General features: G+C 42.0%; 2 protein-coding genes across 4 annotated transcripts in view; one reads left to right on the top strand and one right to left on the bottom strand.

Annotated features, from left to right (window-relative positions):
* Positions 1 to 678: 678 nt before the first annotated feature.
* rgma (repulsive guidance molecule BMP co-receptor a) lies at positions 679 to 13,331 on the top strand. Its single transcript, XM_008295556.1, has 4 exons — positions 679 to 1,188; positions 5,241 to 5,356; positions 7,120 to 7,637; positions 10,297 to 13,331. Exons 1-4 carry the CDS (start codon positions 1,175 to 1,177, stop codon positions 10,999 to 11,001), a joined length of 1,353 nt encoding a protein of 450 aa, XP_008293778.1. The 5' UTR covers positions 679 to 1,174; the 3' UTR covers positions 11,002 to 13,331.
* Positions 13,332 to 15,619: 2,288 nt separating this feature from the next.
* chd2 (chromodomain helicase DNA binding protein 2) overlaps positions 15,620 to 19,450 on the bottom strand; it is a 28,600-nt gene continuing 24,769 nt past the window's right edge. For all 3 annotated transcript variants that reach the window (XM_008295553.1, XM_008295554.1, XM_008295555.1), the window contains 2 exons: positions 18,585 to 18,831; positions 15,620 to 17,583 (listed from right to left, as the gene is read on the bottom strand). In XM_008295553.1, coding sequence (XP_008293775.1) covers positions 17,298 to 17,583; positions 18,585 to 18,831 — 533 coding nt within the window. In that variant the 3' untranslated portion in view covers positions 15,620 to 17,297. The remainder of the gene's footprint in view (positions 17,584 to 18,584; positions 18,832 to 19,450) is intronic.

Below are 19,450 nucleotides of genomic sequence, written 5' to 3'. Positions count from 1 at the left end.
GGAGGGAGGGAGAGGGAGAGAGAGAGAGGGGGGAGGTTGTGGTGGTATTTTCCTGCATGCAGTCTGATCCTAAAACACAGGTGCAGCCTCCTTGCAGCCCTTGAGCATACCCCCAACCCCCTCCCTCCTGCCTGCAAAGTGTTTGTCCATCTGATCCTCCATTAAATCCTGATTATTATGGATTTGTCCTGTGATTTGCAAAGATGAGGGACCGACAAAGGTGATCTGGCGAGGGTGCACATCTGACAAAAAGGGGCTATTTGATGGAAATCAGTGACAGGAAATTTAAAAAAAAACAATTGAGAAGTGTTGTTATGGGTGTAGAAACTTGATCCTGCAGGAATATGAAATACTGCAGAAAATCAAACACAGAAAAGCAGGAAAATGGCATTTGATTAAAGTGAAAGCAATGCTGGCAATTTATGGGTTTAGTTGCACATAAAAAAAAAAGAACTGTCAAACTCATTTCTGGCTTGTTTTTCAGTTGCAGCTGCGACCTATTCTGCAAACTCCCCTCTCACCAGAAGCGTCTGAGAGGAGAACTAGTTGGGGGGGGAGAAAAGGGGGGGATCTGAGAATTGGGGGCTCCCATGCGGCGTCATGCAGAGCCGATCATTGTCTCTCTCACACTTTCTAACTAGCCATTTCACAACATCCACACAGCGGATCGGGCCGTACGCAGCAGCAGCAGCAGCGGCAGCAGCAGCAGCAGATTTGCCCCTCAGGGCTTTTTTCTTCTTCCCCGACGTCGACCATAACTAACAATTTGGATTCGGCACGCGGATGAGGCCAATTACTGGACTTAATCTATCATAATGTCTCCTTTCCGATCGACTGATAGTCAAATGAGTTAAAGCAATGGCCGGAGAGATCCGCGAGAAGTGGCTGTTTAAATGAAGTAACAGAGAGAAGAGCACTTTGATTTGCAGACTTTTTTTTTTGGAGAGAGCTGATCGCGCGGACCATCATGCGCAGACTGGCGGGTTTTACGCACAGAGAGCCGCTGAGTGCGTTTGATTTGGGATTACTGTGACACACTGGACGTGGTTCTTTTCTTTTTTTTTCTTAAAGGGGGAGATTTCTTTTTTCCAAAAAAAAAAGAAAAAAAAGGAGTCTGCTTCCTCTCGCTCCTGTTCGCTGTCCTCCGGGTTCCTGCAGGACTCCAGAGTCGCCCATGCAGTCGCCAAGGTTGGTTTGGTTTCTTGCATGTTTGGGACTTGTTTTAAATTTTAACCATTATTGATCGAGTTGATTTTTAACAGGAGGTGCTTGTCAAACTCTGTGCTTTAGAAATATCTTTTTTTTTTTAACCATCTACTATCCGGATTTCTGCAATATTATCCACCTTGATCCATTTAGTGCCACAGGAGAAAACACTGAATTTCTACATGCAACTATAATCTGCACTCACTGTCCTCATAAAAAACCAACAACCTGCAGCACTATTTTATTTATCCTGTCAGGATTTATTGCAACCCCCCCTCCAAAAAAAACGTCAATCTGACATGCCATAAGGGATGATCTCCTTCAGAGCAACAGGACAAAATGCGCCTGTCGGCTGCAGATTCTCACCTTTTAAATCCTAAAGTGCATGACAGCTATAATTAGACCAATAACCGAGCTGTCCGTAAAGCTCAAATTTAATGACAGGTTTGGTTGTCCTCGTAATGCCATGTGCGTTTGTGTCATGATTTGAGGTTTCATATCAGAGCTCATAACAAGCGCCATCTGTTGGAAAAGAGGATCAGTCCACATGCACAGAAAAGACAAAATATAATGTAGTCACACAGTTCAACACTAAAGGGATGGAGCAGCTCGTCAGAGGTGGTGTTGTTCACATTCTAACACAATGTCATCAAAATGTGTGTGACAGGTGATGTGACAGATTTAGAGCAGCTCCCTATAAAACATGACTGTAATACTGGATTTATGGAGACGTTTTATTGTTGCCTTTACCTGTTTCCACATGAGGAGCACACGGTCGGACAGATGTCTCTATATTATGCTTAATATTCCCTAATTTACACGCTCGTGTAACAAAAAGTGAATCTATGCAACCCGAGGGATTAATCAGGTAAAATGAATCCAACATTATGCTAATGGGGGGTGCCATCATATTATCATCTCATAGTGACCTGCTTTATGGCAGAAGACAGCATATGAGCAGAGGTCCTAACCTCATTTTAATTGTTTATGACTGCAGGGCTGCTACTAAATGTTTTATTTTATTAATGATTAATCAATTCATCTTTTTAAAAAAAAATCAGAAAATTGTTTTAAAAAACAAAGCAGCATGTTTTTCCCAAAAAATACCCTCAAAGATATTCCTTTTACATGTGATATGAAACTGAAATTTGAGAAACTGGAGCCACACGATGCTTTCTGGCATTTGTTTTGGCTTAATAAATGTCAATTAAATTGATGATCAGAATAGCTACCACTATTAGTAATCCGTCATACTAATTGGAATAATTGCAACTTTCGGATTTAAGCAACAAATAGGGAACAAAGACAGAGATCAGGGACTTCAAATTAAAGCAGATTTTTCACTGAAATGTATGAAAAATCTGTCAAATAATTAGTTATCACTGACCATGATGAATACCTTAAAGTTTATTAAATATGTGGACATAATGCTGCTAGACACTATGATTTACTGACTAATTCATCAGCTTGTTCCCCACAAACAGGCGATAAATCAACTCAAAACATTTAGCATCATTAACAACAATCATGCATCCAGACGTACACATCCCTACATGTTGCACCTTTGTCACTGCAACAGGTGAATGTATTTGGTGTACGGACACATCGATCCTGAGGGTTTGTCTTCCCAACAGTCAACCTCGATAAAGACGTCAGCATCCTTTAGAGTGCTACGGGGGGGGTAATTTCACTCCTGCTTGCAGCCACGGTATCTGTGCCACGATCCGAAAATATTCCACGATTCATCACAACATTTCACCCAGCAGCTTTATGCACCTTTTCAGCTGCAGTCATTCATTTCAGACGTGAATGCCCGCTACGTCGGAGTGAGCCTGCACAGGGCCACCCTTGTTGAAAACATGTGTAGGCTCAGACCTCATTGTACATGAACGTATCCATCACCCATGAGAGGGACAGCAAACCACAAAAGCACTCTATGGAAAAATACTGTTACAGCCAGCCACAACCTGAAGCGCACGCAGCCGTTTGTCTGGTTGTGTTTTTTGGTTGAAATGGTTAGTGAAAGACAACAGTGATGTGTCATTTGCACAACTGAAAGATAATCAAAAGGAGGGGGTATTACGACACATGGAGGAGGAGATCAACGCCTGCTCTGCTCGGCTGTTTGCGAAAATGTGTACAAATCCATTAAATCAACATGCAAGAAAATACTCGTATTACAACTAAAAGCCCAGCTGTGTGGATTCTACTAAACAAGTAGCAGGGAAACATACTGTACAATAGCACCTTCATTCATTTATTGAGCCTTGAAGTACATTCACTGGCTTCATGTCCTGCTGGGTGCTTTAAACTACGGCAGGCAAATCTTTACATGCTAAGTAAACGACTGCCACTGATTAACACATGAATATTTCCACTCAGACACATGCCTCATGCTCTCAGTATTCATTTTCAGGGGGATTTTTAGTCTTTTAACAACCTGAAGATGAGTTTACATCATACAATTACAGACATGTCACACAGAGTGAGTGCTTTAATCCTCATTTTGCTATTGATTCAGGGCTAAAGTCAATTCCTAATCATAATTAAGCCCCTGTAAGACGATAAGAATTCAGATAATGCATATGTATAGCAAATGAAAATGTGCCTTTTTGTTGATGTCTACAAAACATGAAGGATTGGTTTTACTTTTGGAGGAATCTGGAGTCCATTGTCTCTAAATCCTGGCTGTGGCTCTGTTTAAATTATGAGCATTATGAGTTCAGTAAAATGAAAGCATGCATGAGCGTATGGCCTTGGTTAGGTTACTACCACATGGTGATGTTCACTTTAACCCTATTCAGGACTTTTGGGGGTATTTTGGACCCCAGAACATTTGGTTTAGGTGACAGGTATTGTTTTTTAATTTTGCAGATTTTTTTTTTAACATATAAAAAGAGGGACACTTTCATGCAGTTGGAACCAAAAATACGTCAACTTATCAGAACATTTATGTAACATAGTATGAAAGTCTATAATAAATACCAACAAATATTTTGCACAGATTCCTTCTTGGTGTCCAATGGCAACATGAAAATCCCGAATAGGGTTAATTTGACAGGATATGTTTCAGAAGTCACATTTCCGACCCACTGTGCACCTTCTCTATTTGTCCCACACTGTATTTCTGACAGTATCATACACAGAACTGCAACTATTCATCAGTGAAACCATTTGCCATCAATAATTGATTAATTCTCAAGGAGAAATGCCAAACATCCACTTGTTCCACCATGCTGAACACAAGCATTATGTCGCTATGAATGACAGCAAACCCAACAGGGTCAGTGTGGGGTTTGGGGAAACAGCAGATCAGTTAGTTGTAAAGCTGGGATTTCCAATCAAATGGAGATATTTGTGCATCATTCTGTGCCTGTTGTTGGACTCTTGGCTTGTATCCACCATTTTGGGTCTGTGTGACATGTGTGGATTGATGTGCAAAAGAAAAGTTTGGTAGCTGGTTTGCACCTTTGGTATCTTCCCTCCTCTTTCCTCTGAGTTTATCTCCCCTACTCCTGCTCTATGGAGGCTGCTCTCATTCTCCCAGCTCGTGTTGTGATTGCAGCAGCACATCAGGCCGCTCTTACCTGGCCTCGCGCACTGTGTGGCTCGTGAAAAGTCGGTGGAACAAGTCTGCACATTGAGGTGTAACTTGAGAGCTCGTGAAGGAGGAGGAGGGCGGGGGGGTGTTTTCGGGGCAGAGCAGGCGGCTGTGATTGGCTCCGTGTGTCCGCTCGGCCCTCCGAGGCTGCACCTCCTCGACACTCCCCGAACACAAGACGCTGCGGCCGCCCGCCTCACAGCCGTTGGTCCTCCGCCGACTGTTAGCTAGCAGCGACCGCTGAGCTCACCTCCATTAGCCGCAGAGAGAGCCACACGACAGCCTCCTACCAGGGATGAGAGGACAGGGAAGCTGGCTTCATGGACTTTTTTTGCGTGTGTTTCCCTCCAGCTAGGACTTGGCGGCTGTAGCTAACTTTTCTCCACTGTTTTTCTTTTTTTTTTTTTTTTGTTCCTTCATCTGATTTGACCAGGGAGAGGAGTAAAGTGCGACCCCGAGCTGGATGGATGGTTATGGGGAAAAGAGGGAGACCCTCGGCGCTTGAAGTGTGCAGAGTCCTCGCCGTGTTTTTGTCACTCTTTCCCTGCGGTAAGACACGATATTTCACTTTTAAAGCAGCGTTAAGCCACGACAGACGATCCGGTCAAGATAACGTTACGAGCCGCAGCTTAACTTTGTAAATCACAGCGCAGCGTTAGCTTCACTCTGGCTCTCCACAACTTACTGCTTTTTCCACTTTGGCCGGCAAAAGTTTCCATATTCGATCACTGTTTAACAGCCGAACTGTTGTAGTGATATTACAATTGAACTACAGTTACTTATAATGCCTAGAAATTACGAAGTATTTGCTGAAGTCCGCTAATTTGTAAAACAACGAGAAAACACGTTTAATTCTCCATAGCGGTCGCTTGGACTCGCACCAAACTTAATGCAAAGGTGATTAAAATCTACTAGATTACAAAGATTAGCTTGATTTAGAGCATTTACTTAAAAGACTTTTGGAAAAGACTGTTTAAAAAGTGAGCCTACATATTATAGAGTAAATATGACTGAGTTTGATAGGTTTAGTCAGTGTTTTATTGTATTTAATTGGAGAAAGACCAAGAAATGTGAGGTCTTGTTGGAGCTGCTGCAGCTCTAAAGCCTTGTTGTGTTTTTTGGGGGATGGGGGCATGCCTCACTATTTCACCTAAAAGTAATTTCTTTTCCAGCCTTTAACTTGATTAAACTAAGAATTAAACCACATTAGCTGTGCTGTGTTACAGTTTCAAATGACTCAATAAATTTTCAATTGGACAATTATGACTTTTTCCTGTGGGGACACCTCAAGTCAGCTCACTTTGCACACATGCCAAATCCTTATCAGTGTCCCTCATAAATCAATTACCATCAAACAACAAAGTGATAATGCGCTGATAGCTGAGATCAAGATTAGTTTATTGCCATCTATCAAATGGCTGAGGCGGTGTGGGGGTTGGAGAGAGCTGCGGTGAAGCTTTCAGGAGAAATATTGTTTAAAGTGTGACTTCAAAGTGTTGATATGGTTTCTCTCTGTCCCCCCTCCTCTAGACACAGCCCAGTCAAATAAACGCTTTATTAGTCCAAGGTGATACTAGTGAAACGTGGTGTCGCAACAAGGCATCCTGAGAAATGTTTGAAGAACATTTGTGTCAAGAGTTAGCCGGATGTGTCTTGAAAACTGTCGAAAACAATCTACAGAAAGGCGGTGGTAATTATCAGTAAAGGTGCAGATTAGGTTCCCTAATGGCATTTTTACTTAGACATAAATAGAAACCAGTGGGTGTGAAAGGGAAGCACACTTCTTAACAATAAACAGTAGAGCTACTTTAGATCCAGGTGGACCTGAGGGGGGTTCAGGCTGCTTTTTGCAGTTGTTATATAGAAAAAAAATGGATAGATTCTATATATAAACATGTTATTGGACCTTTTCTGCATAAAATAGTGCTTTCAGCTTATTTTCTTCTTTCGTAGCATCTGGGACCTTTAAAATTTTGATCAGATGCCAACAAAGTTTGTGGCAAACCATAACTGCTTTGCTATTTTGGGTGTTATTATTCTTACGATAAGGGTGCTCATTTAATGTATAGTATGCAAGAAAAGTAAGACCACATTTAGCGCTGCAGCCTTTAAAAGGGCAGTAAACATTAGCTGTAGTTGCTCTAATGCTGGAAAATTTTCTACCTCAGTGATTTTAAACTACCATCCATCAATACCAGCTAAAGTTTTCTTAAGGCTTTATCTGTGTGCTTGTAGGTATCATGTTTCCAGATGACATGGTTGCCTCCGGTTTGCTTCTTTTGTTCAAATAGTATCTTGTTCCTCCCTGACAGTGAGCCTGCAGTGCAAGATCCTCAAGTGTAACTCCGAATTTTGGGCCTCCACCTCGAACTCTGGACCGGAGGAGGAGTTTTGCACGGCGCTGCGTGCGTACAACAGCTGCGTACGCCGGACCGCTCGTACCTGCAGGGGTGACTTGACGTACCACTCCGCCCAGCATGGCATAGAGGATTTAATGAGCCAACACAACTGCTCCAAGGAGGGACCGACATCCCAACCTCGTGCCCGGACCCCGCTTCCTCCTCCACCGCCGCCGGTCCTGACCGACAGCCAGGAACGCTCCGATGGCCCGGAGGTGTGCCACTATGAACGCAGTCTTCCACGCAACACGGCGCCGCCTAACTACACGCACTGTGGCTTCTTTGGAGACCCGCACCTCCGAACGTTTGGCGACGACTTCCAGACGTGTAAAGTGGAGGGAGCCTGGCCGCTCATCCATAACAAGTACCTGTCTGTCCAGGTGACCAACACTCCTGTAGTACCGGGCTCCGTCGCCACCGCAACAAGCAAGGTGGGACTCTTTCTGCTCATCCTGCATGTTTGAATGATCTAAGAAAACAGTCAGTCAACTAGGTCTGCAGCCAACAGTTACTTTCAATGTTTTTTTTCCCCCAAAATAGCGAAAAGAAATATCCATCACAGTTTCCTAGAGTCCATGGTGGCGTTATCAGATGTCTTACAGATGAGTCTGACTCTATTTGTCCAGCAGTGTAAAATCCCAAAATACTTGTTGCCATCACATAATACAAAGAAAAGAACAAATTCCCACACTTGACAAGCAGGGACTGGGATTTGTTTGGCATTCCTATTTAAAGAAAAAAAAAAAGAGGAAGCTGACCAAGTAAAGATGGAGTCAGCATTTCTATTCCGACACACAAATTTAACACATTTTTTACACAATTATTTGTTCTGCTGAAAAAAAATCTGGCATTCGTACATGACTCTGGCTCTATCGATGGGAAACAAACAAAGTGGCTCCAGTTGATCCACACAAAACGAGCATATTCATGTTTCTGCTCATGTATGTTCTTGCTCGTGCACGGCGGGAAACAGGACGGGAGGTGACATGTTTGGAGAGACAGTAAATGTGGTACATGCTAACTATTTAGATATGCTAACTAGCTAAATATCAACACTGTCTCTCCAGAATTGCAGAATTCAGATTTATTTCAATATTAAACCCAAATTTCTCATACACTTCCTGTTGAGCCAAGCCTTTCAGCTCTTTAATCCACATAAAATTATTCAGTAGTAACTTTTATAATCAATGAATCATTTATGAAGCAATGAAAGCCCAAATGTTTTCCAGTTTCCAGCTTCTGAAATCAGTATTTTGTATGATTGTTTGAAATACATGGATTTAGACTGTTGGTCTGGTTATAAATTGCAACTTTTCAGTATTTTGTGACATTTTCAGTTTAAAAAATCACCTAATTAAGACAGTAATTTGGTGATCCTTGCTGCATTGACGTTACATGTTGCTTGTAAGTTGTCTGTTTAACATCTATGGGATCCATAAATGTCAGCGCTACATCAGAATATCAAGCTGTTCATATATTTGTACGCGTGAATCTCCTTTTTCATGTGGCCTGATTGGGAGAGCTGCTGTGGGGCTGCTTTTCTGTCAAACTGTGGATTCTGGTTAGTGTTTGGATGAGGTCCACAATAACAGATGAAGAAGCCCAACCCAGCACAATCACAAAAATCTTGATAAGCTTTATAAATGATATGTTAGTGTTATAACAGCAGTGCTGCGTCAAATGTTAACATGAGGCTCCATTTTCACTTGAGCTCAGCCTGATGTTTGGGCTACTTAGAGTGTAGTCCATACTGAGCACAGTAAATAGTGTCTCTGCATTAAACTGTAGATATTTGCTCCACATTATGAGATATTTTCTTTATCAGCACTCTTGTTCTGTTTAATGGTACAGTGGTTACTTTGGATGGCTGCCCCTGCAATTGCTTTTAGTAGAACTTGAGGTCGTAAGACAGAGCTGGCTCAGTTTTGGCAGCGTTTCAACAGCGATGGTTGTGGACTTCAGTCACTTTGCAGAGTATCACAGCTAAAGCACTTACACAGAGGTATAAGAGGACTTTGTCCTTAATCGCATTTGTAAAAACTATAATTTTCTGTAATCAAGGTTTCTTAATGATACGCTATTAAGCATTTGTGGGTTTTTTTTAAGCTTTTAAAGTAATTGCATTTTTATATTGCTATTCTTGGAAGCAAATGAGACAGCTTTTTAAAGATCATGATTCTGGACAAAGAGAAAACAAAGCAGCAGCCAGTGCCACCTGTGCAAACAAGGCCCTTCTGGTAAAAGATCTGCATTAGCAGAGCTCTGTGTTGGTACATTGCTCTCGCTACAGCAAATAAAACTGTCTGGTTATTTCCATCTTTATTCTGATGGAGCGATAACGGAGGCCTTTTTCTTTTGTTTGTTTTCATTAAATGTTTAAGATTAGAAGCAGGACAAAAACAGAAGTTAATGAAGGTGGGAAATGTTAGCCGAGGGTAAAGGGAATTGAGACAGAACTGGTGCAACAGATGAATTGTCAAGCTAATGGTGTATTCTGTAGACCCCCACCCCTTGTCCTCTGTCTCAAGTAAGCAGACATCAGAGTCCCTAGGCTGTCCTCGTATCGCTGCTCTGACAATGGCTCATTGGTATCCTGATGAAACCAAGCTTACAGAGTCCTGACCAGTCTCACTTAATTAGCTGCAGAGTATATCGCTCTGTCCTGGCCCGACGCCACTCCCTGGAGCATAGTTCTGGGGGTTCACAGGCAGGTTTTTCAGCGCTATGAATGGATCGTCTTTGTGTCTGCAAACTGAGGCCTGATTTTACATGGCCGAGACTCGTGTTTTTTGAGGGCGTTTACCTTGGCCTCCCCCATGTTGAGCCAGCCCTGAAATGCGACACTTAAGTGGGGTGGTGGGGTAGATGGCACACATTGCACAAACTTGTTCTTAATGCAAAAGTATAAGCACTTCCCTTTTTAATTCTGATGTTTGCATTTACTGCAGGTTACTAGGATTCAGTGTGCGAGCGGAAAAACACGGCCGCTAATGACTGCATATGCGCATTTCTGAGAATCCTAAAAGCAAACACATATGATGTTTTACGATGAATGCTAATAAGATGGGTTTTTTCTCTCTCCTCCTGCAGCTGACAATCATCTTTAAGAACTTCCAGGAATGTGTGGAGCAGAAGATGTACCACGCAGAGACAGACGAGCTGCCAGCTGCATTTGCAGATGGTTCCAAGAACGGAGGGGATCGGCACGGGGCAAACACTCTGCGCGTGGTGGAGAAGGTTCCTGGGCAGCATGTGGAGATTCAGGCCAGGTACATTGGAACGACCATCGTGGTCCGGCAGGTGGGCCGCTACCTAACCTTTGCCGTGCGGATGCCGGAGGAAGTTGTGAACTCAGTGGAGGAAGGCGATAACCAGGACTTGTACTTGTGTCTACACGGCTGCCCTGCCAACCAGCGCATCGATTTTAGGAACTTCAGAGCTCGAGCCGCGGAGGCCCAAAGCGCCAGCAGGACCAGGAGCAGCACCGGGGCGCATGGCTTTACCTACCAGTCTGCAAAAGCCAAGTGCAAAGAGCGGCTCCCAGTAGAGGATCTGTACTACCAGTCCTGTGTGTTTGACCTCCTCTCCTCTGGAGACATAAACTTCACCATGGCAGCCTACTACGCCTTTGAGGATGTAAAAATGCTCCACTCAAACAGCAAGAGATACCACATCTATGAAAATGATCCGTTGATGAGCAGTGCAGTCCAGAGGGGCCAAGGTTTACTTTCCATCCTCCTCCTCAACCTTCTCGCTGTCTTACTGTGGAGTGCATGTAGCGGAGTTCGTCTATAGTTCCATCACAACAGTGTCCTCGTGGTGTATCTGTCAGTGAGTGTTAGAGTACCATCGCTGTGTCACACATCGGCTCCTCTCTTCTGCTCTGATTCTGTGACTTGACCAGTGACTTGCCAGTAGGTCACCCCAACCCCGAGTGTGGTATCAGTGGTTTAGTCGTGTCTTGACATCAGTCTATGGACAAGACGAGTTTGCCGTTCTCCCACCTATCATCACGTGTATTTAGCTGGTTCACAGGACTGGTCTTTGAAGAGAGCAGCGGTGAGAGAGCCCAGCTACCCCAGAGCTCAGGATATCCACCTGGGATTAAATCCCACATTCTCATCGGGGCTGCATGCCTATGGGAAGCCGGACAAGATGATCTTTTGCAGAAAGAGGAGTTTGCTGATCCTCCCTCCCCTGATCCCCTCATTGGTGCCAAGCCAGTGAAGCTCTCTGTGGCTCATGTGGCGAAGCGAGAGGACCTGACAGGGGCTTTTGTTAACCTTAGGCCAGAAGCAGCTCTATGTTTGATTAGTTTCCAGCTTTGGAAAAGCCTGAGCCTTTTGGAGGAAGCACTCAGCCAAAAGGATGTCAGAGCAGCGTCTCCAGTTGTCTGCTGTGGAGATTAATGGGTCATATTGTTAGGTTGTGTGTGTGTGTGTGTGTGTGTGTGTGTATGCATTAGTACAATATGTGTGCAGAATTCAGCATCTGTGGTTAATTTTGTGTGTTTGTGGGTGCAGAAGTTTCCAGAAAGGAGATAACAAACCTCCAGTGGGAGAAATCTCTCCCATGTCTTTGTGTTGCACCCAAAATTTCAGAAATAGAAAAGATGACGCTCTCCAGTCTGTTCAAACGGCCTCTATCAGCCAAGTAGCAAATTCCAAAAGGGAACTGATAAAAATAGTCCTGTTTTCGTCTGTACGTCAACCTCGGTGTCATACAACCTTTTCCTCCGTTGCCGGAGCTGACATGTTGATCAGACAGTGTTTGTGTTTCAAGTCTGTCGTGTGAATGTAGCTAACAAGAACAAACTTCATCAAGGGCACTCAGAGCGTTTTACAGAATGTAGATCAACCAATCAAAAAGCATGACAACTCTGTGAGATCATTTTTGTGAATATAAATCTTGGTTTCCAGTCTCACTTGAACAGTGGTGTAGATGCTGTTTAGTCCTAGCTGTAATGACATCACCTCTAGTCAGTGTAGCGTTTTCTAGACTACCAATGTGCTGACCTGACTGTGGCTGCTTAGTGAGTTTAACGATAAGCATATGTCTGTAGACGTGATTCCATGGCTTAAGTCATTGCCAAAGAACAAGCCCTCGTGCCAACATTTCCCTAACAGCTGAATTTTCATCTTTCAGTCTTAAACGGCTCACATTAAGGCGATTGTATATAACTTTGTGTTTGTGGGTGAACTTGCAGAAAAATGTACAGTAACACATACTGTAGGAGCAACATTTCTTTCTGGTTTTTTTTTCCTTGTGTTTCACTCCTCGCCGCGAGAGGTTTCCATTTGAACTTTGGCTCTCAGCTGCAGTGTCTTGTTAGTGTGCAAGTCATCCCTGTAGATACCGTCACTACTGGGGCTCACTTTTATGGTCATTTATCCTTTACACTGAAGTATTTGGCAGGCCTTACTACTGCTATTTGGAATATGTATTGGTGCAGTTTGACAACAACGAAAAGAATAAAAACACCAAAAAAAAGTACAATACAAACAGATGATTGTAATGTTGAATCTTGTGTTAATAGATGTAATTGTGTGTTTTACAGTATATGGTTCTACATGTGTAATGTGAGATTGTACATATGTTTTGTGCATCGTTGAGTTTAAATTTGTATATTACCAGTTGTGTTTTTTGAATTTATCACTCCAGTTTTTTGTACATGTTTTGGTGAATGTGAACCTTTTGATTTGAAAAGGGATTTTTTTATTTTTTCTTCTTTTTTTTGCAAAAACATGAACACCACAGAACAGCGTAGTATTTACTGAATACAGTATCCGCTTCGGTGTTTGTAGAAATAAAATGTTAGCTGTAGATTAAAGTAAATTAAAATCCTGAAAACAGCCCACCTTCCCTAGAAAAGAGAATGTAGGAAAGAGTTCTGGGGCGTTCATGTTTTTGAGTTTAAAGCACTTTATGTTTTCTTTTTCATTTAGCTCTTGTTTTTTTTGTTTTGTTTTGTTTGACTTGTAATGGTGAAAAAGAATTCTAAAAAAAATAGCTGAGTGGGAAACGCCAGAAAGATCAAACTGTGTTGTACGTTAAAGCAAATGTGGTCCCACGTGCCAGCTGTTTATAATGTAAATTATTTATTGAATAAAAGAAAATGTCTTGTTCATGAGCTGTCTTTTTGTCTCCTGTGCTGTGTGAGTGGAGGCATTTTTTGAAAATGACCATGTGTGTTTTCTGGTTGGACTAAAAGGTGTTTGACTGCCCCCTGCTGGAGAGATTATGTGATGAACGGGAGCAGGTTTTAAAACTTCTAATAAAACTGAAGAATGATGCTTAACTTTGACTTGAGGTTTAAAAATAGGATTTCAGAGCTTCACATAATTGAAAGTAATTTTTTAGAACATTTTAAAAACATTTTTTGTACAGCACCATTAGACCACCTGCTTTTTAAAAAATTTATTATTTTTATTACTAAGTCAACACAACAGGCCTTCAACATAGTTTTGTTAAATTGTTATCAAAGTGGTTAAGTAATTACAGCATCTTATAAAAGACACGAAACGTCTCAATAAATTTAATGTATGCAATTAATTAGTGGGGCTGCAAGGTGGAGCAGTGGTTAGCGCTGTCACCTTGCAGCTAGAAGGTCGCCAGTTCGCATCCTGGGATCTTTCTGCGTGGAGTTTGCATGTTCTCCCCGTGCAGTGTGGGTTCTCTCCGGGTTCTCTGGCTTCCTCCCACAAAAACCTGTTGAGGTTAATTGGTGATTCTAAATTGTCCGTAGGTGTGAATGTGAGTGTGCTTGGTTGTCTGTCTCTAAGTGTAGCCCTGTGATAGACTGGTGACCTGTCCAGGGTGTCCCCTGCCTTCACCCTGAGTCAGCTGGGATAGACTCCAGCCCCCTATGACCCTAGTGAGGATTAGGTGGTGTATAGATAATGGATGGATGGATTACTTTATGCATAAGCTGTATATGTATATCTAGACTAAATTAGCTTTCAGTAATGCCTGAAAGAGGAGGATTGTGAGATGATGAAGAGACTTTCATGTTGGTGTTAAACAAAGAGGAATACAGCGAGAAAGCCATTAAAAACAGCTGTCTCTTACAACCTTAAGATCAGGGTGACCGTATTTTGATTACTGAAAACCAGGACACTTGGCCCGGCAATGAGATACTCAAATAATATTCGAAGTTTACTCAAAGACGCCTTATAATTTCAATACATATAAAGTATGCCTCCTCCAGGACAGGACCATTTTTATCACTTCATAAAAAACAACAGGACGTTTGGTCACCCTACTTATGATGAAAATGCTGTAGATCTCCACCAAGAAGTAAAAATAATGTAAGCATGCATATTACATCAGTATTGGGATTACAATTACTCCTATAGCTGCTTGTGTGAGTAAATGTATAAGAAAAAGGAAAGCTTGCTGTCTTTTCCAAATATAATCAAACCTTATCGGTCTAAAATATACATACAGCACAGCTACAGTTTCTTTACACGTCCTTCAGTCATTTTCAACCTGAGCAGCAACTTTTGGAATCCATCAGAAAGCTCCTCAGCCAGGATTTTGGTGAATCTTTGACATCACATTACCAGAAGGTTTAAGTCAGGATTTTAGGAAGGCTTTTTTTTAAAAAGCTTGATATTAGTTTGATATTTAAAAACGCCCCTATTTAGTTGGAGTAATCAGCTGAACCCAAGACTGAACTTTCTGGCTGATAGTTTGCTGTTGTGTCCCTTATTACCTGAACAGTCCCAGAGCATGACACCACTATTATAATGTGCTCTTACAGTTGAACTTGCCACTTTTTCTTCTCCCAACATGCTGTGAATGAGATCATTAAGTCCTTACATCTCAGTAAGGACTACAATCATGTCTGCCCACAGAGCCCGCCCTCAAGCTCTGGCTCAGCCAATAAGAATCCTCCAACAGTGTTGCATCAAGACATCCAGCACGTTGGAGCGTGCACCATGAAAGTTTCATTATATTCCAAGACATATGTCCCACAATTATGCTATCCATTATGAATATGTGCTATAAAGGAGGATGCAGTAATCATGTTGGTGGGAATCATCAGTGAAGCAGTTTTTAAAATGCATTCTTTTTGTTTTTTCATAACAGAACTAATACAGACCTATAAATAAAACATTTCTATATAATGTAGTTTACGAATTAAACTTTATTCTCTTTAAGCTCACTTAGAATAACATTTTTATAATTAACGTTATAGATACTGGGACAAACCCTGTATCTTAAACAGGATGAGTGTGAAGCCTCTTGTTTCTGAGCACCTTTATACGTACCAGCAATAAAAAAATGTATTAAAAGCCTGCAGAGCAATTATGTTTAATGCGTCTTTGCAGGGAAACGCGATACGACGAAGCGGTTGTAATAAATCAGCTGTTTTATCAGGAGGAATTTAATGAAGTGGGCCACGAGGAAATGAATTTCATTGTGTAACAAAGTTTATTACATATGTCCAAACATATGTACAGCACATTTCTCATGAAGAGTGGTTTTTGTCACAAATATAAATTATTTAGACTTTCTTAAAGAACATATGATACAGGAACTGTAGCTTGCTAAACGTGGAAGAGAAGATGGGCTGGCTGTTCACTTTAAACAGGTCACTTAAGTACCCTGGACACATCATTTTTTCATTAGTTTTTTTCCCCCTCAAATCACTTTTGGAAATCACAGAACCACACAAATGACTAGAATTACGTGGTCCCTTCGTCGTCGTCTTTTTGTTGATTTCGCCAGTTGGAGCGCTTTTCTTTAAAAATGTGACCATATCCTGCTTGTGCCAGCGCTCAGTACTGTCCATGAACCAATATACAGCATGGTAATGCACACATAAATAAGGCACAAACGGAGAAGCATTAAAAAAAAAAAAAAAGGAGGGCAGGAGCAGATTTGGCACAGGAAAAGAGTGACTGAAGGTAATAAACATAATGAAATGTCAACAGCAACTTCCGGATGACCTCCAGAACGACAGCACAACCATCTGTGGATCAGAAATATTGCCAAACAATCGATTAAGAAAGAAACTGTTTCTATCACCGAGATGTTCTCTTCAGATGTAACTTACTCGAGGTGGAAAGACGGGTGACTCAATGAAACTACACCAAAGTACCTTGACAATACTGAAAGGCAAAAAATAAAGGATCTATTTGTTTAAGTAATAGTGTTATGAACCTTTGCACAAGTTGCTGCAATAAATACTGCTTACAAAGCTTCCAATTCATCGGGCCTACTAAGAGGAAAGTGGTTAAAGTGAACAGAGCAATGACTTACACAGCTACACAATTACAGAAATCATGATTATCTGTACACATGAGAAATGTGAACTTGTTAAAACCATTGCGAACATTCTGCTGAGTTTATAGAAGAGACATACTGGCTTGTTTGATCATTCAAATTTCAAAAGTATTAGGTCGTCCCATTCCCCCCCTCATCCCTCCCCATCACACACACACACATGGTTAAACTCCAGGATTCGGTTCAGCTACATGTTCAAGAGAAACACTTCGAAGGTGCAGATGATAACACGTTACACATTCTATTGTATTGAAACCTTCTAATGACATCATTTGCAAGACTTAAAGCTAAACACAAAAACTAATGTCCATGTCATGGTTCCTTTGGGAATAATCCCATACATTTACCATTCAAAAAGGCCAAAACCTTCAGGCACTTTTAGGATTGAGATCAGTCACCAGTTCATGTATCCTAAATTCTCCTTATATAATAGTCCATGGGACTAAGCATCCGGAAGTGTTCCACTCAGTCTTACCATGATCAACTGATGAGCCAGTTCATTTAAATAAAGATGCATGTTTTAGTTAGTTTTTTTGTTTTTTTCATCTTGAAGACAGAAGGAAACAAACTTCTTCCTTCCGCGCACAGATCATTCGCAGCCACAGTCACTGGGGGGGAAAGAGCAAAATAGTTTGGTTTTGCTGGTAAAGAGGGTACACGTTGATTCCCTTTTCAACTGTGAGCTTATAATTGGCGAGTCCAGACTTGTCCATCAGCAGCAGCATGTGGCTTTGACCCTGGACGAAACACTCAGATCAGTTTGGTTTTTGTTTTTTTCCAAAGCCTGCACAGGGCAGACTTTATGTTTTTCTGTTGTTCCAGTTTGGGTCCGCCATGGCGTTGGGCTCCGCGGGCCGCTCGGGGGGAGAGCGGGAGTCCTGGGGAGACTTCTGAGCCTGCGGGGAGCGAGGGTCCAACAGCGGGGGAGGTTTGTCCGGGTGGAAGGGCCGGCTGTAGTGCTCGGGCCCAGGCGGACCTGTTGGTCTGTGGTCCGGCATCCTCCTGAAGTCCTGGAGAGGGCCTTCTCTTCCCTGGTGGTAGTTGGGACGGAATTCGTCAGGACGTCTTCTTTTGGGGTCCGGATGCCTGAAACATCATTGTGGTTTTTTTAAAATAACGGAGTAACGCCATGATTCCCCTTTTGTTCAAAAACAAGTTCACCAAAAGGCATCAGCAGATAAGCTACATTTGAACTAAACTCTACTTGCTTTGGTAGTTTTAATGCAGCACTGATCCACTGAGTAGACCTTGAGAGAAAAGTTTCACTAAGTCACCAGCTACTTTTGCATTCAGGTACATTATGTTCAACCTCTGTCTGCTCTTAGATGTGCCGGCACTTTTATCTTGACAGACCTACGGATGAAGCTTCAGCAGGAGATTCAGACAAGCAGAGCGTTCCTGGTTTCCCCCATTTTTTTTTTTCTTAGCGAGTAGCCGATAAAAAATTGTGACTAAACTGACAGAGAGCAGCGTGGCACTGAAGTGAATTGAAAGCGCTGCTCCTCCTGCTTTCTGTCGGACTGTAAAAACTGGAGCGAGCAGAGCTTCTTTGCAAACGTATTAACCGTGACGAAGAGAAACCGAACATGAGGGAGCTAATGATGTGCAGGGAAAAAAACTGAACATGGAAGAGTGATAGAAAGTTTGATACACGAGGGTCACAGTGAGGAAGTGAACGTACCTTTATTTAATAAGTAATTCTTGATAACACGACTCATTATCTCCTAATGAGCTTAAAGGAGTCATCTGACCTTGTTTTCTTACTTGGCAAAGAAATTATTTACCAGACATGCTTCTATTAATACGTTTAGATATGTGCAAACTAACTAAATCAATATGTGTAATGATTGTGCTTTACTCAGGCAATAATCTCGATGTCAATAGTTTAAATCTGTTATTCAGCTAAAGGATTATTTCCAGTAACATCAGAGACTGATGTGGACAGTCTTTTTGTATACTACTGTAAGCGTGTCCAGGTTTAACGACACTGTAGCATAGCGACGCTCTCACGTCTCCTTCTTGGCACTAATCCATCTAACAGGCTGATTTCTACTTCCTCTGCATGTCCCCAGGTCTGAGTAACTCACCGGTCATAGTAGGGTCGGTGGCCCCTGTGGTCCCGGTCGTTGCTGTACTGGTCGTACGGCCTTTTTCGAGGGGAGCTGCTGTTGCGGTAACTGCCTGAGCTGCGATACGAGTCTCCGTGTGGACGCCGGTCGCCGTAGTGATCCTTGTAGCGATGAGGCTCGTACGGATGATGCCGGTCTCCCTGCCACGACTGGTTGCTGTTTCCTGGATAGTTGTATTTACGTTCTCTCTGCCAGTCTCCTCGATCTGCACGAAAACACAACACAGTTAATACTGATGAACAATGCTTTTTCTGGTTCAAATGGTTTAAACTTGCTTACTATATCTAATAATTGTTTGAATAATGCTTTTTACAATCACTGTGCATTAACCCTCTGAACCTCAAAACCTGCTGATGGGTTTGGGAGGCATGCCATCTTTAAAAATTCTGATTTTCAACCCGACAGTCCTTGAGCTAAAAATGTGTAACAGACAGTTCTTTTGGGAAAATGGATCAAATCTAAGTTTATAATTGGGGTTTTCATTAAAATCTCGTTATTCGAGAAGTCTCATTAATACAGTCACCAAAAATGAAACAATTTGCAGTAACAAGATTCAGTAAAAAACACACAATCTGCACTCCAAGGTGCAATCAAGAAGCCACAGTTTATTCAACTATCACCAATAGTGACGTGATATAAATTCAGGGGCTTTTTGGCTGAACTGCAGGTTGTGTTTACGTGTAAGTAGTAAAATAGCTATTGTGGGACCTTTGAAAGGCGTCTGCAGGTTTTTCCAATTTTTGTAAAATTAATAATCAAAGAAATTCTACTTTCTTTTTTTTTTTTTTAAAGCTATTTTTTGGCCTTATTAGATAGGACACAGA

The sequence above is a fragment of the Stegastes partitus genome, unplaced genomic scaffold (genome assembly GCF_000690725.1).
Source record: "Stegastes partitus isolate 25-593 unplaced genomic scaffold, Stegastes_partitus-1.0.2 Scaffold1058, whole genome shotgun sequence".
Lineage (NCBI taxonomy): Eukaryota > Metazoa > Chordata > Actinopteri > Pomacentridae > Stegastes > Stegastes partitus.
This window is presented reverse-complemented; position numbering and strand designations above follow the sequence as displayed.